The sequence below is a fragment of the Aulonocara stuartgranti genome, assembly GCF_965226115.1.
Source record: "Aulonocara stuartgranti genome assembly, chromosome: 23".
Taxonomy (NCBI): Eukaryota; Metazoa; Chordata; class Actinopteri; order Cichliformes; family Cichlidae; genus Aulonocara; species Aulonocara stuartgranti.
In genome coordinates, this window is record NC_138958.1 from 8,652,511 (window position 1) to 8,677,950 (window position 25,440).

The 25,440-nt window shown below is 41.5% G+C and overlaps 1 protein-coding gene and 1 long non-coding RNA gene across 3 annotated transcripts; one reads left to right on the forward strand and one right to left on the reverse strand.

The window, feature by feature from the left end:
- kita (KIT proto-oncogene, receptor tyrosine kinase a) lies at positions 1-24,187 on the reverse strand. 2 transcript variants are annotated; one of them, XM_082524991.1, is made up of 21 exons: positions 23,838-24,187; positions 20,825-21,076; positions 19,468-19,752; positions 19,234-19,373; positions 18,634-18,826; positions 15,576-15,759; positions 14,257-14,372; positions 13,912-14,026; positions 10,071-10,255; positions 8,610-8,716; positions 8,350-8,464; positions 7,690-7,794; positions 7,210-7,320; positions 6,962-7,103; positions 6,703-6,797; positions 6,466-6,596; positions 5,634-5,756; positions 4,395-4,506; positions 4,202-4,301; positions 3,837-3,942; positions 1-2,774 (listed from the first exon to the last, which is right to left on the reverse strand). In XM_082524991.1, exons 1-21 carry the CDS (start codon positions 23,899-23,901, stop codon positions 2,592-2,594), a joined length of 2,964 nt encoding a protein of 987 aa, XP_082381117.1. In that variant the 5' UTR covers positions 23,902-24,187; the 3' UTR covers positions 1-2,591. The 2 variants fall into 2 exon arrangements, with proteins under 2 accessions (XP_082381117.1, XP_082381118.1); XM_082524992.1 differs by having other exon boundaries at positions 18,634-18,805; positions 23,838-24,186.
- LOC309701034 lies at positions 15,776-18,625 on the forward strand. The gene is made up of 3 exons (XR_014274844.1): positions 15,776-16,218; positions 17,946-18,007; positions 18,121-18,625. It is a non-coding gene; the product is annotated as an uncharacterized lncRNA (long non-coding RNA).
- Positions 24,188-25,440: the final 1,253 nt, after the last annotated feature.

Sequence of the window (25,440 nt, forward strand, 5' to 3'; positions counted from 1 at the left end):
TTCAATATACACAAATTTTATTTACACTGACACGTGTAATAACAACACATCAAATTTACAGAATAACTCTAAAGCTTTTAATAAATATTCAGCAAAATGCAACCAAAAGCTCTTAAATGAGAGGAGGGAAATGCAGTTACAACTGATCTCTCTATTATTCTGAGACATCTTCTTCCTGGTTGTAGAATTGTATTGACTTTGTGATGATCACACATGACCATAAGGAGCAGTTCAGCTTTGGCAGTTACCAAGTGAACTGGCAAAACTGGCTGAGATAATGAATTAGCTAAAATTAGCCAGAGTGAAAAGTTGCAGTGGCAACACAGACAAAAGCAATTTCTCAAGTTGAATCTACAGTAGGAAGTTTGTGCGCACATAAAACACACCATAATAAAATTCTGTACCATATCCTCAATAAGATAAACATCTTCAAAAGCAATGTTACTTTAAAATATATGCACATTTATATTTACAAAAAGACAGAGCAGTAAGACTGTGGGGTTTTTGAAGCCTAAATGACTTGATGACTCTTTAGTAGTGGCACCTCTTGACAGTAATCATACAGACACATGCAGACACACACACACATGCACGCACACACACACAAACACACATACACACACACAAGCATAGAACAAAGCACACATGTTCATACACTCAAACAGGACACTTTCTGGGTGCTCCTCATAACATCCACCACAAGGAAGAGGGGGTTTCATAAAGGTCTGGACTGATACAGACTACTGGCTGAGAGGTGCTGAAAGTCCCGCTTCTGGTGGAGGAAACAGCTGGATACAAAGAAGAGAGGTACTGCTGGGAAACCAGCTACTGGCCGGAGAACAATGAGATGACCGACACGCTGAATTCTGTACCCAGTGTCAATATCTGAAGTTAGAGCCTGGAAGACCCTGTGTTTTCCTCTTGCTTGTCACCTCAGGGAATACTGCAGTCCACTTAATGGCATTTCATATGACTTTAACCACTGTACTGCAATACAGAAGTACAGCGTTAGCATGGGGTGAAAACAACTGCCTTTCTGTTTCCTTGTCCTTTGTGAAGGGATAGAAGGTGAAATACAGAGAAAACACAGCGCAGAAATGGCAGTACCTGTCTCATGCTTGTAAACAAATATCATACACTGGATGTGGCAGGAGAGGAACTATATCAACCTTAACAGCTATTTACACCCTTAACAGGAGAACTCCAGCAATGCATCTGTCAAAAACGACCTGCTTGTCTAAGAAAACTAAAATGAAGACTTAAAGGCTTCAGGAATCGTCTCTGTTGTAAAGAATGATCTAACATCTCATCGTAAAGCATTATTACCTATACCTATATACAGTTAAGCAGTTAAAAGTCGAATAAATGAAAAGCTAGCGTACCATCTCTCTGAAGACAACTGTGTGTAAAGAATAAGTGCCACCCCAAGTCATGGTAATGTGGTAATATGGTTCAGCAAAGACAGGTGTTTAGTGTCTAGGAAATGACCTCCAGCATACAAAAAAGCAGAAATACGTTCTAACTAACATGAAGCACTTACGGACTCTAAGCATGGCATAACATGCTGTCTAATAGCTTATACACCAGAATCTTATCATCTCATTTTCAATTGGCCCCTGAAAAGTAGCTCCTTCATGTAAAATAGATCTAAACAGATGGGTATAATACTGATGATAACAGAACAGGATATCAAAAAAAAGTAAAAGCTGCATTAGTTAGTATGTGGAATGATGTGAAGTTCAAGTGCCTTGAGTGCTTTTTCCTCCAACAACTGCAACAGCAAACCACAGTAAAAATAAAAATGCTACATACATTTTCATGAAAGGAAACAACAAACAATAACAGAACACATAAATGCAAAAAGTATATATATATGTATATCTTAGTGCTGTCAGTGTTAATCTCGTTAAAATGACATTAACGGCATAACTGCATTAATTAAATCTCCGTTAGCGAGTTAGCGCAGATCGGCCCATGCGTGGGTCTGGACAGCACTAACGCGTTAACAAGCAAACCACGCTAACGAGCTAACTGCGCTAAAGCATTGATGCTGCGCAGCCCCACGCTAACTCGCTAACGGAGATTTGCCACGTTAATGCGGGTTATGCCGTTAATGCAAGATTAATGCTGACAGCACTACTATATATATATATATATATATATATCGGAGAGAGAAAAGAGACACTCCCCCCACGCCCCGGAAAAAACGCAAGAAACAAAAAGAGGTAAAAAAATAAAAACACCAAAACAACCTGTATGAAATGTGTAAGGAAAAAATTAACTGGAAAAACAAAACAAAACTGATTACAGTGTAATATGGTTTTACATAATGACAGTTTTAGAGTAACGCTTGATGTCCCTCAATTCTCCCTGGTGCCTTAACAGTTCCTTCCTGGAAGCAGGGGAGCATTAGTCCAACTGTTCTCCCCGTAGTCGTCAACAACAGTGGCAAAGATAAATGCCTTCCTTCTGCAACACAGGACAAAAAAATGCTGCTGGTACCAGGTTGAGGAGCAGGTGTAGTGGTTGGGTGTTTTGTGGCGGATCATTACAGGCACTTTATGAGGCAGCCAGACAGGTCGGGTGGGTTCTCACACCCACTCGGCTGAGAGGATTGTTCCCTCCAGGAAGACCTCGTGTTGGACTAGTAAGGGCTGAGTTGGAGTGTTGTTACTGCCGGCTGAGTTGAGATGGTGAGACGCTGGGCTCTGAGAACTCTGCTCCTCCCTTGCTCTAGGCATCATAGGAAGCATGGAGCTGAAGTTCAGATAAATCTAAAGATAAGATGAAAGAGCGAAACAAAAATCTGTGACGGTTGATACTGTTACTGGCGTGTTTAACTTTAAACATATCAGTGATCAGTGTTGTCTCATCTACACAATTACTCTGTCTTTTAGCTGTGTTGTTTTCCTATTCATTCTTTCTTATTTTTCTTTTTTTTTCTCAAGATCAAAACCAGGTTTTAGGCAGAGCCTAAACAACCATCAACAGCATTGTAATAAAATTCTACAGCTCTGTTATCTTGACAATTTTCATACGGGATGCAGAATTACTCATCATATAATGCCTCTGCAGGAGACTTCACAACACATCTCTAACATATCGTGTCCTTTTCAAGCATTCTTGCTATTTCTAGGATTGCTGTAGCTCAGGTGGCAGAGCAGGTCAGCCGCTAACCAGAAAGTCAGTGGTTTGATCCCAGGCCCTCCCAAATATCTTGGGCAAGATACTAACCCAATGTTTGCCTACTGGTGGTGATCAGAGAGCCCGGTGGCGCCAGTGTCCGGCAGCCTCGCCCCAGGGCAGCTGTGGCTACAATGTAGCTTGCCATCACCAGTGTGTGAATGGGTGGATGACTGAATGTAGTGTAAAGCGCTATACAAATACAGGCCATTTACCATTTCTAACTTGCTCGGTCTCATGTTTTTTGTCAGTGATTGCTGCTTGTGCTGTTACTCTCTCTTAGACATTAAGCTCCACATGTATACATGTGCAAGGCCTGGGTCCATCCAAAATTAAGCCATACTCCCAAATAGAAATTATTTTCAAATGTAATAACAATCCTATTTTGGCTAAAGTGGTCCTGTCACACAAAAGATAATACGGTATGAATCACTGCTTTTATTATATTTAATATGATTCCAAAAATGAAATGATATCTTGTTATTTCTAGGCTTGTCTAACAATAATTTCCTGTCCTTTAATAAACCCTACCAACTGGAACAAAAGTCTATCTAAGCTAAACTCACGGTCTGTGAGGTATTCTGGGTACATTATTTTCCAGGAATGTTGCCTTGGATAATAAAAGAAAACAACACTCAAATGTTGAAACCTACACGCTTAGTGGCATCTGACAGCTGCTGTTCAATCGTTTCCACGACCTTCCTGAACGGGGGTCTGTTGAAGGGGTCAGCATCCCAGCAGCACCTCATAATCTCATACCTGCACAGCAGTAATCAAACATACAATTATTATATCCTGTTTCTTTTGTGTATATTGTTTTCTGTTCTCACTTCCATCTGAAAGTTTTAACACATCCTCATTTTTAGTTTTTCTTGTGAAAAGCCAAGCACAACAGGAAGAAAGAAAGCTGCTATTGATATCCTGCTCATTACACTCTTTCCTAGTCCTAGTCCACCTCCATCTGTCTCACTAAATCTCTCCTTTTGATGATCCACATTTCAATTCAACAAAAACTCACATTTCACTGGGCGCAAACTCTGGGGCATCCATTCTGTATCCTTCTTTTATTAGTTTGTAGAACTTGGCGTCCACCTGCATACCAGGGTACGGACTGTTTCCTATGTTCAGCCAAGATATTTAGTTACATTACACACTTGTGAAAACACACAGATAGCCAGACAAACACACATAAAGTGGATGGAGAGACATACCCAGTGAGAAGATTTCCCAAAGCAAGATGCCATATGACCACACGTCACTCTCGAATGTGTAAACACACTCAAAGATACTTTCTGGAGACATCCATTTCACTGGCAGACGAGCCTGAAAGGTAAAGTGAGTATATGGCAACTTGCAATAAATTACAATGTGACATGAAACCTTTTCCTGGAAATGTTTTTTTTATGTGGCTGGGGACAGAAAATGTGCAACAGAGGGTTGATAAATGAATAGCCTTGACAAAGTATGCAGAAGGTATTTGCCTGGGGTCCCAAAGAACACGCAGAGCTCGGCACAAATTTGTGAGGCTCATACCTCACAAATTTGACAATCAGTTTATTGGCTGTCATGCATAGAGAAATAAATTTGGGATAGAGGTCAGTCAGAAATAAGACTACTTGCATAAGAGATGTAAGTGTTAAAGTTTTTTTCTTTTTAATAAAGTACTGTGTTTGCAGCTGTCTAGCACCTGAGGGATACAGAACAACTGAGGCCACTGTTGAAACAAGGAAAAAATGTAATATGCTAAAAGAAAACTTTATCACAAAGAGATTCTTCTATAAAATGTAAATTAAATACAGTACAGGTTCTCCATAGACAGATAAGATCAGGTACCTACACTGGTTTGGGAAAAATACACGTAAGCTACTGTGTTCACAAAAGCTCGTCTTATAGACAGGTACGTTAGATAACTCCTGAATTTACATATCAGGAAGTGTGGCAAGGCAAATGAACCCCTGGATTTACAATTTGAGAACTACACAAACAAAAGCTTCCAGTTTTCCGGATTTGTCTGTACCATGTTCCTGCGAATCCATTACAAGAGTATAGTTCATACTAGCAAGAAAGCTAAAATCAACAAACAAACAAACAAAAATCTTGTTCAAATAATCACTTATAAAGTCCAAATCTTTCCTTGTGACACTGTTGATGATTTTGATTCTGGTGAAATCTTAAATTTAGACTTTCCTGCTAGTTATTTTCTAGCACGTGAAAGTTTTGCTAGTGAATTCAAATGAAGCATCATTTAAACTAAATCTCACTTTCTAGTGAACTAGAATAGGTCATAAGGAAGGAATTCATTTTTATAGTAGGTCTGAATGGTGATGAATTAAGCGGATGACCTCCAAACCTATCAAACAGTCTTATCCTACTCCAAACTAGTGATACTAAAGATGTATCACGCCTCTAATATTATATCCCTGTGTGTCCTGCAGCTAGTGCAGACTTACATTGCCTTTGACGACATAATTAGAATCTGTGGTGATGTCTCGGGCAAGGCCAAAATCACAGATTTTGGCCACTCTTCCTTCAGTCAGTAGGATATTTCTGGCAGCCAGGTCTCTGTGAATACACTGAAAAACAAATGCATCATTACTTATACAATCCAGTGATACATGATACATGTTACATACATTAACAGTTAATCACATAGTCATGAATGAGGTGCTTTTTTTGAATGCTCTTTGCTACTGAGCTTCCACACTTGGGTCTGTAACATACAACCACTGACACTGATACATGAGAACACTGGCCTCAGTATCATTGCCTCCACAACCAATGAATTTTTCAGCAGCTTGCTTCAACATCCATTTTGGATCTGTTTACTAGCTGTGGAAACATGATCCATGTGCTGCGTTAAAAAGGTCAGATTATCAGGCATCAGAGTTTTATCCACAAATCTAATTTGGTAGTCCATGTAAAGAAAATGCATTTTATATATGGTAGAAAATAAATAGTGAAACAAATGTGGACTGCCGTTTGTGTCCAGCCTAATATTGTCATGACTGGACATCAAAACCTGCAGCACAGTTATGAGGAAAATGGACAAGAAATACTGATCTTATGCAAGCAATATAACCCTATAGCATTAGCTCAAAAGGACAGAATGTGGGGTGGTAATGATAATGTTAAAGGTGTACAGAAATTTAAGAGTAAAAACCTCCCTAGAATGTTCTGGAAGGACACCAAATTTTTTCACTGTGAGTGAAAAAATCAGAACATATGTATTTTGCTGCTTTATATGGACTGCCATTAAAAAATGACATTCAAGTGGATGCTCACATTTTTCGAGGCTAAGAACTCCATGCCTTTGGCAACTTGGTATGAGAAACTGAGGAGATCTTCGGTGTCCAGAGACAAACCGTCATCAGCAAACATCTCATTCTCCGTGTCTGCTTCAACGTAAGGACCACCTGAGAAGACAAACAAAATGAAGATGATTTTTCCAATGTGATGATGTAACCACCTTGGCGTGCTAATAAAGATAGGAGAAATTTGATGAATGGCTGGCCGGCTTGCCTTTGCGTAGCGAGTTTCTCTTCTCAGAGGATGAGCTGACCGGTGCGTTGCCAGCAACAGAAGGCTTCATGGTCATGTAGCTGTTCAAGCTGTCACTGTGAAGAGGAAAGGAGCAGTCTGGTCTCAGCTGAATACAGCCACACATAAGCATGCTGCTGTCCAAATAACTTCCTCCTACGCACGTTCTGGATAGTAAATACTAGTTCTGTCTTTTCCACAGGACAATAAATCACTTTTTAAAGATAAAAAAGAACCTGACCCATCTGTGACTCTCTGCTGCATGACGTTGCGGTTGTAGTAATCGTCCTCAAGCTTAAAGCAGATGCACAAGTCTCTCTTTCTGCGTAGAAAGTTGAGCAGATCTCCGAAACAGCAGTACTCTGTGATCACCAGGGTAGGACCTGCAGTACAGTGAAAATAAATCTCCTCAAAAGTTGCAGCAATTTATGAAGTTTACAACTTTATTCCAGTCATAAACAATAACGCAAGCGAAAATGGTTGCCTCACCTCCAACTGTGCAGGCTCCCAGCAGGTTGACAATATTAATGTGGTTTCCCAAGTAACTGAGGACTTTCAGCTCTGACATTAGTGCTTCTTTCTCTGTGGCATGAGCGCTAGCTGTGGAAAGAAAAATATGCAATGCACTCATTATTCACTGAAATATTAAGGGTACACTGTAGCCAAACTCATGTTAAGCAGTGCTTGCGTATCGTGATCTGGTATTTGCTAGCTTAAAATACATAATTGTTGAGAGCTAAATGAAATAAAAGAGCTCTGTTGAAATGTTTTAATATAGCTATATAGCATAGCGTGCAAACCACCAAAAAATATCCACATAATGACTCTGTTTACAGGCATCTGCAGGCAAATTATGTTTTCATTAGAATTTCTGGACAGCGTGAAGCTACTGTGCACATTTCTCACATAGTCAAAACAGCTACACAGTGCTTATCCCACTTCATTTGCATGTGTGTTGACAGCACTTACATTTGAGCATTTTCACAGCCACAGTCATGACTGAATCTGCTTTGGAGAGTCCATATGCAGTGGCTTCCACCACTTTTCCAAATGCACCAGATCCCAGAGTCTTCCCTAAAAAATGGAGACAGAAACAAAACTGTTAATCCCCATCCTGTTTTTTCTCCAACAAACAAGTTCCATGGTAGTGTTCCTAGGACAGCAGCAGTTTTAACCCCCAGGCTGTGTACGTAGGCACCAGGACATGCAGGATCCTGTTTAAGGTTTGTTGAAAACACCCAGAATATGTCAACAATATTGTGTTTGCAGTGAGGGAGTGGGGTTTCATCATTAATGAACTGTGGAACTGGTTAGTAAATAAAGACCACAGACATGGCTAAGCCCCTAATGCTGTGTCCATACACAGAAACCAGAGTGGCTGTCAATCAATGGGAACTAGCCTGAGGGTGGCAACGATGATGTCATACCCACTGGACTGTTAGGCTTTATTACAGATACAAGCCCCCATTTATCTTCATATCATCCTGCTCCCTACTTACACCTAAGACATGGCACCCAGAACATAAATTTTAGGGCTGCAGTGTGTCAGAAATTATGGATTAATGTAATTACGGGAGCCTAGATACGGAACACAGTACAGATTTTGGTGAATAGGTTCCGGATGCTCACCAAAGCGCAAGTTGTTTCGCGGAAACTCCCACTGGTCATCGTACGGTAGCTGGGTGGGGTCAATGTCCACATAGTCGTTTCCGATAACTTTCCACTGAATCTGATATTTGGGTTTCTAGTGTGAACAATAAGACACGGAGATATCAAAAGACAATTCATGCATTAATTACACGTGGCATCTCTCTGGTCTTTCTATTCACTTGTTTATAAATGTAATCAAAGAGGGTGGGGCATGCAGGAAAAGTACAGTGCTTTCTTACCTGCATGTACTTGTAGAACAGCATGATAAGGATGAGGCAGAGGATGCCTGCTGCTGAAATGGAGCCAATTAGCAGAGGGGTGAACAGGTCATGTGGAACTCTTTTCTCTGCAGAGAGACAGAAACAGTAATGTTTGATAGAGCCAATCGGGGAATCTTTTCAAGGTTTGTCATGTTTACATTCTAAACGACATTGACACGGAGGCAATAAGGTAAGACAGAGAAGTCTAAGTCACAGTGAAGCCCACTTTGATCAAATAACCACAAACTAATCCAATTATACAAGTATACATACTGTGGAGTTCTGTGCTTTTATTCTTTGTTTAAAAAATTATGCACTTTGTTTTGCTAGTTGCTGAAATTCCCCTTGTTTTTAGTTTGTTTTTTTTTAAGCCACAATGTTGTCCTTATTTTATACAGCTGTGCTGGGAATAATTAGAAGTAATCAGTGTTCTGTTCCTTTGTGTCTGGCTCATTGTGATGCCTTATTGTTTTGCTCCTCTGTACAGTGGGGTGTAATAAGCTCTTTAGCGATAAGAAGCTTTCTCTCCACTTCAAATCTGAGAATGCAGAGTCTGCAGGAACTAATCCCCTGTAAACCTGTCAGTGGTTTCTAAAGCTCTGCGTGTTCTCTGCTGCAGCTCACTGACACCTCCGAGCCTCCCACAGCCCCACAATGCCCGGCATTGCCAGGACTCCTACTGTGCTCCACAGTCTCAGCGCCTCCGTCTGGTCCGCTGTTACTCTGTAAAGCAGAAAAATCCTGGGCACACACTCCCAAAGGCCTGTCCTGTCTGGCCACAAACACTCGTCTTCCTCATAATGCTCGCCCACATACCCGCTGGAGCCACAGTTAGCCCCTGTGTCTTGCATAAACCCAGTCCTCCAGGCTCATTTGGGGACAACTCAGCTCAGACTCAGACTACTTTGAGGACACTGCAGAGCAGATGGGGAGGCCGTTACAAAAAAGTGGTTTTGGGGTCATGAAGTAAACAATGGACTCACCAAATGCTATCTGAGCCAATCATGTCGGTGGTATCTCTTCACCAATGTTTACCTAACAGATCATAGACGAACAACATCTAGTAGTAGGACTTCATTTATGGGTTAATCCCTGCCAAAGTCATGTTTTCAGTAAATATTTTGCTGAGGAATTATCCTTCCCCTCAGTGGCGTTCACTGAGGGGAAGACCTGCTTAGATAACTTAGTGCATGGAGTCACAGACAGAGTTTGCCAGATCAGTAATTTTTTTGTGTTCCAAAAAGTAAATAAATTCTTACACCTATGTCCTCTGTTGTTGTCCTATAATATTACAAAGAAAGCATGGAGAGGATTGCATCACTTCAGCAGCAAAACATGTGAACTGACAGACGTCAACGCCTCCTTTAATTCCACAACCCCTATTTAGACTACCTGTGCTGCTTATGTATGACTGGATGTATATCCGTGAATTCAACTCACCACTAATAGAGTAAAGTATGTAGGCTTGCTCTCCCTCCACTGTAGCCACACATTCCAGAGTATTGAACCGTGCTCTGCTGATGTTCACCCGACTCTCCACCTCTGTCTTCCCAAACATGGGACTGAACAGTGTGATGGTGATGACATTGAGCTCCTCCTGGGTGGAATTTACCTGCTGGGAGCACCTGAAGGCAGAAGATTATATACTGTTGACAAAAGAGTTGATGGGATCATCTAGATTTCAAAACGGTTGTCTGTTGTCTGGAATCTCTTCTGTATGTCTCTGAAAGATTACTTTCCTGAGGCTATAAAACCCTTTCAAATAACCTAACTTTACAATATGCAGAACCACAGAAGCATGCACTTCTATTTTAGTACAACAGCAGCTGTTAGTTTCACCTTTTGTGATGTCTTTTTGTGCTCATGAACCAAAGATGAAATATTTGTAATTAACCTTTGACGGTACTGTACTAATAAGAGTAGCAGTTATTTAAGTGCTCTCTGGTGATAGGCTGACTTAGATCAGGTTACTTTCTACTTGGATATACATGCCTTACATGCCTTTAATGATTGTGCATGTAGTGAGCGTTAAGTGGATTTGACTACAATTTTTTTTAAAAAAATGACTGGCTAAAGTTTGGATTATCAGCAGTGATTCATTGACCCAGCTGCTTTGGATTGGTATTGCTACAGCAACCCAGGGCTCCTCCTTCAGCACACTTTATGTTTGACACAAGATGAACCCTGTTCACTTGTAGCACCAACCAATCACAAATCAATACTTCTCAATCCCCTGTCACATGGGAGGGTCATCTTATCACAGTCAACCAATCACAGGTCAGCCCAGTCAAATCCCTCAATCTCACATTCCACCATCATCATCATTCCAAAGACAAAGAGGAGTTGAAAAGGGTGCAGAGAGAGTTGAGGGGACTGATAAGGAATGGGAAGGACAGCTACAGGCAGAAGATGGAGAACCAGCTTCAGCAAAACAACGTTGGTGAAGTCTGGAGAGGCCTCAGAACCATCTCAGGCCACAAACAGCAGAACTCTCTGCCTGGGAGGGATGTGAGGTGGGCAAATGAACTGAATCATTTCTTCAACAGATTTGATTCAACCATGAGACAGTCTACAACATCGGCTGCAGACTCACCCACCCCCACTGCTGCTGTTCCACCTCTGACACCTCAGACACTTCACACCTCCTCTATTCACCCTGCTCACTCCCCCCCACCCCCAACAACAGCATCCAATACACACTCAACACAAGGCTCCAGCCTGTCTCTCTCAACCACCCAGGTTAGGAGGGAACTGAGGAGGATTAATGGCAAGAAGGCAGCGGGCCCAGATGGCATCAGCTCGAGGGTCGTCAGGTCCTGCGCGGACCAACTGTGTGGGGTGATGGAGCACCTCTTCAACCTGAGCCTGAGGTTGGGAAGAGTCCCACAGCTCTGGAAAACCTCCTGTGTTGTACCAGTGCCAAAGACTTCACGCCCCAAGGACCTCAACAGCTACAGGCCGGTGGCTCTGACATCCCACCTGATGAAGACCCTGGAGCGGTTGGTCCTGGCTCAGCTTCGGCGCCTAACAAGCTCATCACTGGACCCACTTCAGTTTGCCTACCAGCCTGGCATTGGCGCGGATGATGCCGTCATTCACCTCCTACATCGTTCCCTCGCTCACCTGGAGACCGCTGGAAGCACTGTGAGAATCATGTTCTTTGATTTCTCCAGTGCCTTCAACACTATTCTTCCCTCGGTTCTGAAGGACAAGCTGGAGAACTCTGGAGTGGACCATCACCTCACTACCTGGATTTTGGACTACCTCACCGACCGACCACAGTATGTGAGGACTCAGGGCTGTGTGTCGGACAGGGTCGTCTGCAGTACGGGGGCCCCACAGGGAACGGTTCTGGCTCCGTTCCTCTTCACCATCTACACTGCAGACTTCTCCCACAATTCCACCCAGTGCTTCCTGCAGAAGTTCTCTGATGACTCTGCAATAGTCGGCCTCATCACTGATGGGGACGACAAGGAGTACAGAGGACTGACTCAAGACTTTGTGGACTGGTGCCAGCTGAACTACCTCCAGATCAACACCAGTAAAACCAAGGAGCTGGTGGTAGACTTCCGCAGGCACAAGCATTCTCCACTGCAACCACTGAACATCCAGGGTATGGACATTGAGGCTGTGGACAGCTACAGGTACCTTGGTGTTCATCTGAACAACAGACTGGACTGGACTCATAACTCAGACGCCCTCTACAGGAAAGGGCAGAGCAGGCTGTACCTGCTGCGGAGACTCAGGTCGTTTGGGGTGGAGGGCCCACTCCTGAAGACCTTCTATGACTCTGTGGTGGCTTCTGCTATCTTTTATGGTGTGGTCTGCTGGGGCGGCAGCATCTCTGCTGGGGACAGGAAGAGACTGAACAGGGTGATCCGAAGGGCCAGCTCTGTTCTAGGATGCCCTCTGGACCCAGTGGAGGTGGTGAGTGACAGGAGAATGGCGGCTAAGCTGTCATCCCTGTTGGACAACGTCTCCCACCCCATGCAGCAGACTGTGACAGCACTGAGCAGCTCCTTCAGTGGGAGACTGCGGCACCCACGGTGTGGGACGGAGAGATTTCGCAGGTCTTTCCTCCCCACTGCTGTCAGACTCCATAATAAAGACTTTAACTGAACAAACACACACATCCACACATGTGCAATAACACTAAGTGCAATAATCTTTTCTGGCATCGTTGTATTTTTACTCAGTTGTATATAGCATTCGTATTCTATTTTTATCTTATTGTATATTTTTATTCTATTTTATTCTACTGTATATAGTATATTATTTTATTCTATTCTGTACAGCTGTGTACTGTATTTATTCTTATTGTATTCTAATTTTTGCGTCATAACTTTTGCACTGTCCACTTCCTGCTGTGACAAAACAAATTTCCCACGTGTGGGACTAATAAAGGTTATCTTATCTTATCTTATTCCTGACTCTTTCCAATGTGTCTTTAGTGTGACCTTTAGGACCCTTGACATGCACTTCATTTCAGCCATGTTAAAGGTTGAATATGGAGATAAAACTCCAAATAAATAAATGGTTAGTGTTGTGTGCAAACACAGTGCTAAAATACGCAGTAAACCAAGAAGAATTCTCCGAAATGCAAAATGAAAATGTTGTATTTAGAAAGATTTTCTGGAAAGTATTTTGTTAAATTCACAGATGCATGCATGCCTCATTGCCTTGCTAAAGCCATGAGACTTTTTTTTGCAGACATAAATCTAATAATTGGATAACATTAGAGAATTTTGTTTGTTGGCTACAAATTACAGAGCTGCTATTGATTTTGGTTTGGCAGGTTTTCCTTTGTTTAGTCAGTTTATGAGACAGATGACCGATCTGGCTAATATGAGTTTCCAACCAGTATAATTACTTTAGGCTGGGGTTCTAAAGTGCAGGGACCACATCCATTTTTTCATTTTTGCAAACTGAAATGTTTAAAGCCTTACGAAATCACACCAGTCAGCATAATAACTGAAACTCTCTAGCTATATTATTTTTGGGAAAAAAAGTTGCTCAACACTTAATCAGGGGCTTTGAAGGCCATTGTTTGGTCAGATATGTTTGGCAGTGCCCCAGCAGCTGTCATTGCTAAACGTGGTGCAGGAATGTATGACATGACATTTCAAGATGCAGCCCCGTCCACAAAAACATTGAGAAAAGCAAGACAAACAGAAACATCTTATGAGAAGTCACAACCCTTTAAAAAAATATTTTGACATGTTGGTAACAGTAAGTAGTAGTCAGTAAATAGAAAGGATTTTAGAAGCTTTAAAAATCTCACCTGCCATATGGATGCTCACAGTAGTACCAGGTGATCTGGGGAGCAGGGAAACCCTCAGCCACACAGCGCACCTGTCCATTCACTGGGCTGTCAATCGATACAATTTCTGGTTTACCTGATAAACACAAGTTAATGTCACAATGTGTTAGGTATGTGACAATGAACCAGAGGAAAAATATTGGTTTAAGCATTAGCAAGGTATATTTGCAAGGTGTGGTGAGGGTGGAGAGCTGGACTTCATTCCACACAAAGTAAGTGTAAAATACACTATGGGTGGGTCATGAAATTCATCCCATGGCTTAAGGGAATATGAAACCTTTCAAAAAAAATGTGAAAACAACTTACTGATCACAAAGACGGTGAATGTCTGATTTGCTGAAGCATCACCATTGGAGGCTTGAAAGGTGTAAACTCCACCCTCTAACATTTTCAGCCGCACTAGCCTCAGCTCACTGATGTAACTAAGCATAAAATAATTATTTTATTAGTGCATTTGTTGATTTTTAAGATTCAAATATCACAGTATTTCATTCAAGCTCTAATTGTGCCAAAACAGGAAAGAGCTGATTCTCATTTAGCCACCCTGTGAGAAAGAACATAAAATGTTCAGATATTTGCATTTTATATTGTAACCATCTTTTCTTTGTTTTCTGCTCTTTCATGTGCATCTGCAGTATGCATATTAAAAATATTATTAGACAAGTATTAAATCTTTTCAGTCTTTATTTGCATCTATTCACTGTTGTGGCCACTGTAGTAATAAACCCCCAAAAGTTGATTCTGTTCATCTGGTGAAGTTTTTTCTAGTTATCGGTATCAGAAGAAGAAAGTGTGTACATTATTGTACTTTATTGAGCCCCGTGGGGAAATTGCTCTCTGCATTTAACCCATTCACTCAGTGAAGCAGTGGGCAGCCATTGGGCACCCGGGGAGCAGTGTGTAGGGACGGTATCTTGCTCAGGGGTACCTCAGGGTAGCTGTTAAGGGGAATCGAACCCCCGACCTTCCGATCATGGGGCAACCACTCTACCTACTGAGCTATCCCTGATATCAATTGTATCAATGGATATTTACGAGTTATATTAAAGTCAGGCTTAAAGGTTGCATCAGGGTTTTATTAGGAACAAGTCTCAGCAAACATCTTGAAACTAGTCTGGGTGTCTTCTTCCTGTTGTAATGAAGCATTACTCAAATGAAGTTCAATTCTAATGATCATTGAGACATAAAAAAAGTGTAGCAATAAACACATACCTTCTTTGCCAAAAATAAGTATTTTAAAAGCTGTTCACCCAACAGGATATACTCTTATTATCTTTTTTTCTGTTGCAGAATTTTTCAACATATTTCACAATGCCATATCTCCTGACAGTAATATTGAGGGTGGGAGGCACGCAGGATTACATCAGAATACACATTTCTATCTGCAGCATGTAGGTTACACTCCAGATATATCATGGTTTTATTTCTCAAGACAGTCATTCACAGTCTGACAGCTCCTGTTTCACAATAAACCCCAGGGCACTGTTTCAACTGTATATTTAAAGGGACTATGACCTGCAGCTAAACCAGAGATTCACCTAAAATAAACCTGGCTGAATATGATGTTTCCATCTTTCCAACAATTAAATAAAACAAAGCAAGTGTGTGCTTGTGTGCTGTCACACCTGTATTCATCACTGTGTGTGGTGATCACATGGTCAGTTGTGTTTCTCAGCTCGTGGCCTTTAAAGCTCCAGGAGATGTGTGGCTTTGGATAAGCCACTATTCGAACTTTCAGGGACAAACTCTCGCCGGAGCGGACGTGAAAGATGCTGCTGTTTGTGGGCATTAAGTCGATGAATCCTCTTTCTGAAAAATAAGAAAATTAAATTGTTGTCAAATTTGTAGATTAATGCACCGAAGTCTGAATTATCTAACTAGTGCTGTTCTCATCCAACACATGCACTCCAAAGGGTTAGGATAAATTTAAATACTGAAAATAGTAGGGGTGCAACGATATTCGTATCGATATTGAACCGTTCGATACAGTGCTTTCGGTTCGGTACGCATATGTATCGAACAATACAACATTTGTAATTTATTTTATCAACTTTCCTTCTGACGATGCTGTCTGTGTTGAGCGCTCAGTGAATCTGCGTTCGACTACTCCGCCTAGGCTGCACTGTCGAGCGCAGATCCACTGAGTGCTCAACACAGACAGCATAGTCAGAAGGAAGAGCGCAGGGCAAGCTAGCAAGACAGAAGTTAAGCTCTCCAGATCTGGCGTTTGGAATTATTTTGGTTTTCATGTGACGTATGACCCTGAAGGTAAGCGAGTCATGGACTAAAGTAAAACAGTATGTTGGATGTGCCGTGCAATGCTCAATTACATGGGTGGGAGCTAGTGTGTTAGCGCAGTTAGCTCGTTAACGTGTTGGCCGTCTAGCCCCATGCACGGGGCGATCGGCGGTAGCTCGTTAACGGAGATTTGCCGTGTTGTGGCGTTAAGGTCATTTCAACGAGATTAACCTGAAATCACTAGTGGGAACACAACGAATATGACTGCACATTTACGCCGACATCATCCTAGTGCAAAGACAAAAACAACAAGCATGCTACTAACTTTAGCCGAGTCATTTAGACAGCTGTTAGCACATGATTCTCCTTATGCTGCTGAGAATATAGCCCAGAAGAAGCGGATAGTATAGCTTTTATTTTGGAAAGAGACATTTCTCTGTAATAAACTCTCTTTTCCAAAGATGAGTGATTCCTCAATCAGATACAGGGCTTGCAATATCGCTAGCCCGACGTCCTGGGGCTAGTGATTTTTTTCAGTCGGGCTACCAAAATCTATCTCTTCCCTGCCCGTCGGGCTATTGTAGGAAGAAAAATATATGTCAATGCTTTTGCATTCTTTCAGAAATGTAGCTGGGTAATTATGTCATTGGCATCGGTGAGCCACTGTCAATATGTGACATATTGAAATCGCGTTTGAATTTGCGCTTGTTTTTTTGCTTTCACTTTGCAATCGCGCGAACTGTGTATAGAGAGCGACAGCACTGATCTGTGAGTGATGATAATTTGTGCACCAATTCCTCTGACATCGTCTTATTAATCGTTAGCTTACTATGCAAACATGACAAGTGAAATCTCCCGCAGCAAGCTTAAACATGTGAGAGGTTGATCGCGCAGAGAATCGCTGAGCTTATGTGAGTGCGTGTGTAAAAGCAGGAGGATATATATTTCATTTCTTCTGAGCCAAATAAGACAGGTCAGGGTGAAGAAGTGACAGCCAAAGAAAAGCTTACCACAAAACGGAGAAGTTATGACAAATCAGACTATAAGGCAAAAAGAAAGTGCAGCTTCATGGTTTCATGGACAAAAGAATTTCTGTGGCTGCAATATGACGAGCTAAATAACCAGGGGTGCACATAAGTGGTCCGCAGGTGCGCATTCGCTGTCAAAATAAAAAACGCGCACAAGGGTTAGGGTTAAATTTAAAAACTGTACTTTTGAGTTAAAATATATATTTATAATTTTAATAAATGACAAATTAAAAAGGCATGAACATTTTTTTTGTATCGAAAAAATATCGAACCGTGACACCAAAGTATCGAACCGAACCGAACCGTGAATTTTGTGTATCGTTGCACCCCTAGAAAATAGATCTCATCAGGGGTTGGGAGAAAATGTACCACTGTATGCTCTGATTGATTTGGTCTGTTATTTGGGGCATGATGTTACTTATGTATTTTATTATTATCACATGCCAGATAATCAGTGACTGTTTCAGGAATATTAACTTATTTTGTTGTCACCATAAAATGTGACTCTAAGTGGTGATGGTCCATGAGAGTTCATGATATACACAATACTAGTGCCAGATGCATTAACGTCTTTAAAGAAAGTGGAAGTGATAGTACAGAATCAATGCTATTTTGTTCCCTTAACTTCTTGTACAGTGGGTTACATGTAGTTCAGCCTAATTAATGTCTAATAATCACAGTGAAATATATCTTCTCATTTAACTGTTATGCTCTTCCTTTTTGTTTTAGTCATATCTGTACTGCTGCAATGGTGGATGCTTATATAAAACACTGGTAAAGTTTCAAGCAAGGTATGTTTAAGTATTACCAATGAGCAAAAAGCTCAACATTAGTCAGTTTTGTTCTTATTCTTGACTCTATATGGTAAATGGCCTGTATTTGTTTTTGCTGCCCTGGAGCGCAGTGACAGAGGCAAAGCTGCCAGACACTGGCGCCACCGGGCCCTCTGACCACCACCAGTAGGCAACGGGTGAAGTGTCTTGCCCAAGGACACAACGACAGAGACTGTCGGAGCCGGGGCTCGAACCAGCAACCTTCCGATGACAAGACAAACTGCCAACTCTTGAGCCACGATCGCCCCATGACATTAATGAGAGAGAACATGCTTAATATGGTCATATAAGGTGTTCAGCTTTGGATGTGAGTGTAGAAACACCTACCTGATGTTCACATATTTTGTTTGTGAGAGGCAATCAGAAGAAAACGATTTTTTAAAAGCATGAATCATACAAAGCTTCATTAGTGGAATCAAAAAATACTGATACCATTGGAAATCAGTGTATTGGGTTCCCTTTAACTCATTTAAAACACTGAAAACTTAATGATGCAGAAAATTTTTGAGGAGAATAATTCACAAAAACTCTTAAGTTCATGTCCAGCTTTAAATGCAAAAAACAAAATTACATCACTTACTCACCATATACATCGAGCCACACCGACTTGCTGCTGACCCCTTTTCCATTCCTAACTTCACATATGTAACTCCCAGCATCCTGTGGCCGTACTGCATCGATTTGCAGTGTCGTTCTGTGGCTATTGGCAAATTTTTCCATCAGGGATTCTGAAGAACTGCCAACCTTTGCTGGTTGCTGTGGATACCAGACGGCACCCTGTCAACGCCCAGAGATCTCTAGAGATTAACCCTGTCTGCATGTCTATGCTCACCAAGCACAAACTACCACATGCACACAACCACCTGCATGCAAGCACACACACCTACGGTAGCTCACAAGGTACACTGCAAGGCATACCTGAAGCTTAGACATTGTGGACTTTTTAAAGACAGGCAACAGGAAGACGCAAGGACGAGGCTGTGCTACCAGTGAAAGATTCGCCAATATTATAAGGGACTTGAATTAATTTCCTTTGAATTATTTTCATTTTGGAGCACCAAATTGTAGCAGCTCATTTGGAATGGCAACAAATGCAGAATTTTAAGGCAACTCAAAAAGGGAAGCAGTTAAATCTTTCACTGACGGCAAAGCACACAGCAAAGACAAAGGCAGAAGGTTCTCACCGAGCCAGGTGGGGTGACCCACGTGATGTTGATTTCTCTATTGGCATTACTGGTGTTGCAGGTGAGGGAGAATCTCTCACCTCGGGTCAGAATCACTCTTGTGGATGGTTGGAGCTCAACTACAGGAGGCGCAGTGGGTACTGCAATAAAACAAACCTCATGTGATGTCATTCCTTTGGTTGATTTTAGCCAAATCGAAAAATGTACATATGCTGCACACCCACACTAGTTTACCTGGTACAACACTCAGGAAGAATTGGCCTGATCTGACGTCCTTTCCATGGAGTCTTCCTGCACACACATAGCAACCTTCGTAGGCCTTTTGTGTGTTGTGCATGTAAATGCCATGCTCCAGGCTGGCGGAGAACTGGAGACCAGGGGGCAGAGTTTTACTGGAGCATGTTTCCAGGTGCATATTCTCCAGATCTGGATCAGTTGCCAGGCAAGGGAAGGAAGCATTTTCTCCCTCACGAGTAACATATCTAGACACCTTTAGTTTTCTGAAGGGATTTCCAGGATCTGGCAAAAAATAAATAAATAAAAGAAATTGCAAAGGTAGCATGAAAGCAGGGTAACAGTATATGGGTATTTGAACTTTTTATTATAATAATGGGGATGTAATGCTGGATATCCAATTCCTTTATATACAAGGAACAATGTACTTTGCTGTGACAGTCTTTTCTGTTTCACATTATTATTAAAGCTATGTTGCTAATAATCTCCAAATTCAACCATGAAACAGCTCTGATACAAATAAAATAAGTCCTCTTTTGATCTCAGTGGACCCCCTGAGTACTGTGAGATGCTGACTTGATAGATTGGTTTGCTCTGATAGATTCTGCAGATGCTTTATCAGACTGGGACTGAGGACTTTCTAGGCTGGGTCGATGGCTTTGCATCTCCAACTAATTTCTGCAGTTAATTGTCTTGCTGGGGAAGGCTCATCTCAGATGTTTGAGGTAATTGATAATATAAACTAGAAACTGTTGCTACTTAACTCAGACTTAACTTTGTGCTGTTTGTGCCCTGTGAAATCTGGGATCTGTAGTCTTAAGTCACACTGCTATTACCATGGGAACCATAATTGTTGCCAAAACAACCAACAACCAGGACTAACATGTGAAAGATTATCAATCTGTAGATATTCCTTTTGAATAAGTTCCTTAACGAGAAAACAGGATTATCTTCCAACACGATTTAAATGATTACCAAACAAATTACTTCTCAATATTTCTAAATATCATCTGCTAAGCAGTTCCTGCTTGTTGCCTCAAAGGTAGATGAACGGATTGTGGAGTGAATGATCAGCACATGATAGAAGCCAGCAGTGATGGCTTTGGGCCAAGGGGATATTGGGTCATGTAGAAGAAGAAATACAGTAAAACTCAGTCATACACTCAATAAATAGCTCTGGTAGCTACTGTACCTGTCCAGGGCAAAGTCACAAACACCTTCTTCTGCTAATACACCCACACACATAGATTTTGTCTACTTTTCCCTGCAGCCTGCGTACACGCTCCTTTCTCTTTCTCTCTCACAAAATTACCACACAGTCTCGAAAGGGTTTAATCACCAAGAAACATTTAGGTACCTTTCACATAGACGTAGATGGAGGCATGTTCCTTGGAACCCTCCTCCTGGCAGATATAGCGACCCATGTGAGTAGGCAGAGCCTTCTCAATTGAATATGTCAACATCCCATCGATGTTGTTTGCTGCCAGCAGCTTTGACCTCTCCCGCTTCCACTGTATCCTGTTTTCACCCTGGCAACGTAGTTTGAAGGGTTCGTTGAGCTGGATGACGACGTGGGGTCTGGCAGGGGTGATAGTGGGCTTTGTATCACCTTGAATGGGAAAAAGAATGTATTTAAATGAATGCCACGGGTATGAAAATGCAAGAAAGTGCAAAATCAAGGCATTATTTCTTAAGCCTTCATATGAACTTAAGGCCCTACAGTTTATCCATTTGGAGATTTGTTTTGTTTTTACTTGACCAAAGCTATTGTACAACAGTAAAATGTTTTCAGCACTGTGAAATCAAGATGTTTCCACTTATATGGCCCCACAAGCCTCCCATGCATCATGAAAGCTTAGGGATAAAATCTCTGATGTAAAGTTAAACATAAGGGTAGCCCACATCAGATTTCAAAACAAAAGATTTATACTGGCCATCATTCACAAATTGACCAACAGGGACATGAACTTTATATGTAAAACTTCTTCAGTATATTTATTTGCTCTCAACATTTATGACTTGTGACTTCTTGAAACAACATGAATTGTACTCATGGCTTCTGTACTCAGGATGTAGCTCCACAAAACAAGATGTTTTGCCAAAAAGTTGCTAGTCAATCAATGTCTGATTGTTACTGAAAGATGCTAGGAGACCAAAAAGAAAGATTTTCACGAGAAAAAACGAAATCAATCAATTTATTGATTAACTTAAAAAAACAAAACAAAAAGCAATTATGCACCCCTTAAATTAATAATAGGGTTCTCTGATGGATCCAGACCCTCAAGCTGGAAATGACTTTTCAAAACATTTATCTGCATCAGCGGTGTAAGTAAAACAGCTTCAGAATATGTAAACTGTTCTATGATAGTTAAAAGAAATGCTGGCATTATAAAGCAGACTGGTGGTGAAAAATGTGCCATATGAAAAAACACTCAATAATTAATATGTGCTTTTTACCAGTCATGGTATAAAATAAAACAAATGCCTGTAGCATGGTCTGTATTTAAAGGGGCGGGGGTGTTACCCAGAGTCTTAATCTGCTGCACCAACTGAAAACAGGTGGGGAAAGATTGAGTTGCTCGAGTAATGTTTTTGTTCCCTGAGAAAACATCACTGTCTTTATTGAAGCCACTTGTGATAAACACTATAGGACTGTGGTTGCAGCAGCAGTACAACAGGAATGAACAACAAGGTTTTTATGTGAATAGATGTGCTCTTTCCATCCTTTTAATTCATACTTGGATAAAATATATAAATGAATAAACACTGTTCAGAGAGCCAGTCTGGCACTAACAAGTCATGAAGAAAGACACTATTGTAAGAAGGAAGTGTAGCAAGAAAACATTTATCTTAAATGATGAAATAACACGGAATTTCAGGAATAGCAGGGTATCAGTATACAAATACACCCTGTTAAGAGACTGTAAATAATACCAACATTGCCCTGAGTTAAAACGTGAACATTTGGATATCAGTATAAAAGAAGGAGATTAATTTGCATGCGATGTATATTAAGCCTAACTGAATCTTCATAGCGTTTATTTAGTTGATCTGATTTCTTATATCCACCAAATGCAGAACAAACATGGTAAAACTTAATTAGGTCCACACTGTGCGTAAGCGGGCTAAAGGCAAACTTCATGGCGTGCCGTATTGCGTCATATGCCAGGTAAGCTTGTGCGCGCTCGCTGGAAATGTGGCAGTTAGTCGAAGCCCCTGGTGAAAATGTCGTGAACATCAACCGTCCCCTATGGGCGCATTATATGCTGCCAAGCTGTCGGTCAGATGGAAGTCCACCTGATGCCGCCCTGAGCTGGAAGAAGCTCCGTAGACGCACCATGTGCGCAAAAGAGCGCAAAGTTAAACAGCAACACTCGCGGTTCACCGCTTTTATAAACATGCATGGCCAATGTCGGTTTTTCATAAATTTCCATAGAGATAGCTCTGGGAACATCCAAAACTCTGTTTCCTAACAAGATTAAAAAACAACAACAACCCAAATCTAATTTAAAAAATGACAGGCTGCACATCAACCCACTTAAAGCGACCAAAAAATTGAATCGTGAAATAAAAAAAAACTGACACTGAGTATTTTTAAAAGGCAGTAAAGATATCATTAGCTGTTTATAGACGATTGACCTATTCGGCTGGACTCTGAAGATGATGCCAAAACACAACAGTTGCAATGTGTTTTTGATATTCATCCTCAGATCAAAACACAACCAACCAACCCGGAGCGCAGGCGAAACGTTTTACATTGCTCAGTGTTAAAAGTCACACATGTGACAATATTTATCTAAAAAAAAGGGAGAAATTACATGTGAATGCAGTCCTGCTTTCGACAGACGTTTTGCATACTTCCTGTGAATCAAGAGACGCCAATAAATTTTCATACTGACGGTTATGTGCAGCTCCAGGAAAAAAAATCAAAAAACGGCTTCATCGTGCACAAAATGATCAAGAAGTCTCTTTGAAGCTCACTCTTGCACATTGTTCAACACTTTATCGTTTTGATTACTTTTTTTTTTTTAAATAGCGCCCTGTTTTCCCAGTATAACATAAAATATTAAAGTAGCTCCAGCGCCCAGATCGTCCGCATTAGTATCCACTTTCCTCATTAGGTTTCTCTGACTTCGGGTTGTCTTATTTAGCACCCTTCAGATCTGACTACTTCATAGAACAAAGAGAAGTACGGACAAATCGCGATGGGAGGCAAGTGCAGCGGTACGGTTCGCTATACGTAGATTATCTTTATCACACTGGGCTGCAAAATAGCAAGCATTAAAACAGAAACCCTTTCTTTGTTCAAAATTGAAAAGCAACAGTTGTCTGCGTAAACTGGCGCGTCAAGTGTAAAGGCTCAGTCTTACCTGGATGGAAGGTTAGCTGTAAAAACACAGAGAGAAGTATCCAGTGGTATTCCATAGTTATCATTCCATGGGTCTACCTGTGAAGGTGAGCCAATGCCTTTATATGAGTAAGGTAGCTCTTGTCTGCTTGCCTAGCGCGTCGGAGTTGTGGGCAGTTGACCGTGGGCTCTGATAGAGGCGCACTTAGAAGTCTTTAAAGGCACAGATGCTCAGTTCATCTCGCAACAGCAGCAGCCGTCGCCAATCTGCAAACATACTGTTCTCCTGGGGAGCGCCAGAGGGGACGGAGCAGGCCGACCAGGTATCTCTGACTGGCTGTGGCGTCAACAACATGTTTATAGGAGCCAGTGGTGGAGCCTATTACTCACACGATACAGTGAAAGAGGGAGGTGTTTGTGACCTGCAGTGTGCTTCCCAGCACACACACACACACACACACACACACACACACACACACACACACACACACACACACACACACACACACACACTGAACTCAGAGAGAGACTGACAGATCAGGACAAGGATATATGCAAGGTGGCATATGCTGTAGATGATGTTATCGCCGATGTAGCCCGCATGCACATGCTCCAGATAATTTCACTTTTTTTTTTTAACCTTTTACGTATGAGTGGAAGTCAGATCGATAGATGTGCATTTTTTGTGGCTTTTGTTTTTATCAGATAAGAAGTGACTGCACACCACTAGCATCCATTTCAGCTTTAATCACACTAGCATTGGTCATTTTTCCCACGGCTTTATTATTTTACATGTTTTTTCACCAGACAACTCCCCCCTCCTAAGAACAGTGACCTGCAGTGTGCTTCCCAGCACACACACACACACACACACACACACACACACACACACACACACACACACACACACACACACACACACACACACTGAACTCAGAGAGAGACTGACAGATCAGGACAAGGATATATGCAAGATGGCATAGATGATGCTATCGCCGATGTAGCCCGCATGCACATGCTTCAGATAATTAACCAAGTGACTGCACACCACTAGCATCCATTTCAGCTTTAATCACACTAGCATTGGTCATTTTTCCCACGACTTTATTATTTTACATGTTTTTTCACCAGACAACTCCCTCCTCCTAAGAACAGATATGACTAGCCCTGTGAAACTCTCTCTCTCCCTCTCTCTATCTCTCTCTCTCTCTCTCTCTCTCTCACACACACACACACACACACACACACACACACACACACACACACACACACACACACACACACTAATGTAGTCTAGTTTTCCGTTGCCTGTCACATCCATTGCTTTCTGACTGTCCGTATTTGAAAGCACGTGGCAGCGCGATTTTAGCTCAAAGCAACTGTTGCAATAAACCACAATACCGTCCTCATTAAGTTGATTAAGTTTACTCTGTGAGTTAATTATTCATTCATAACGCACCTTATCTGTCATCGTGTTCACGTCAAATAGGCATAGAACATACATTTTGGCCAGTAGGATAAATGGGGTTCTTTTCCTTCCTGCAAAATGTGAAAATAGTATATTCAGTTGAAATTAATGCAAAATGTTCATTTTTCTTCACCTTATTAAACAAAGATTTCAGTTC

Coding starts and splice junctions, on each gene's coding strand:
- kita (XM_082524991.1), bottom strand. CDS start 23,901: ATGATAACTATGGAATACCACTGGATACTTCTCTCTGTGTTTTTACAG. Junction 19,374..19,467: donor CTTCCTGAGTGTTGTACCAG/GTAAACTAGTGT, acceptor GTTTTATTGCAG/TACCCACTGCGCCTCCTGTA. Junction 10,256..13,911: donor TGTGAGCATCCATATGGCAG/GTGAGATTTTTA, acceptor TTCTGCCTTCAG/GTGCTCCCAGCAGGTAAATT.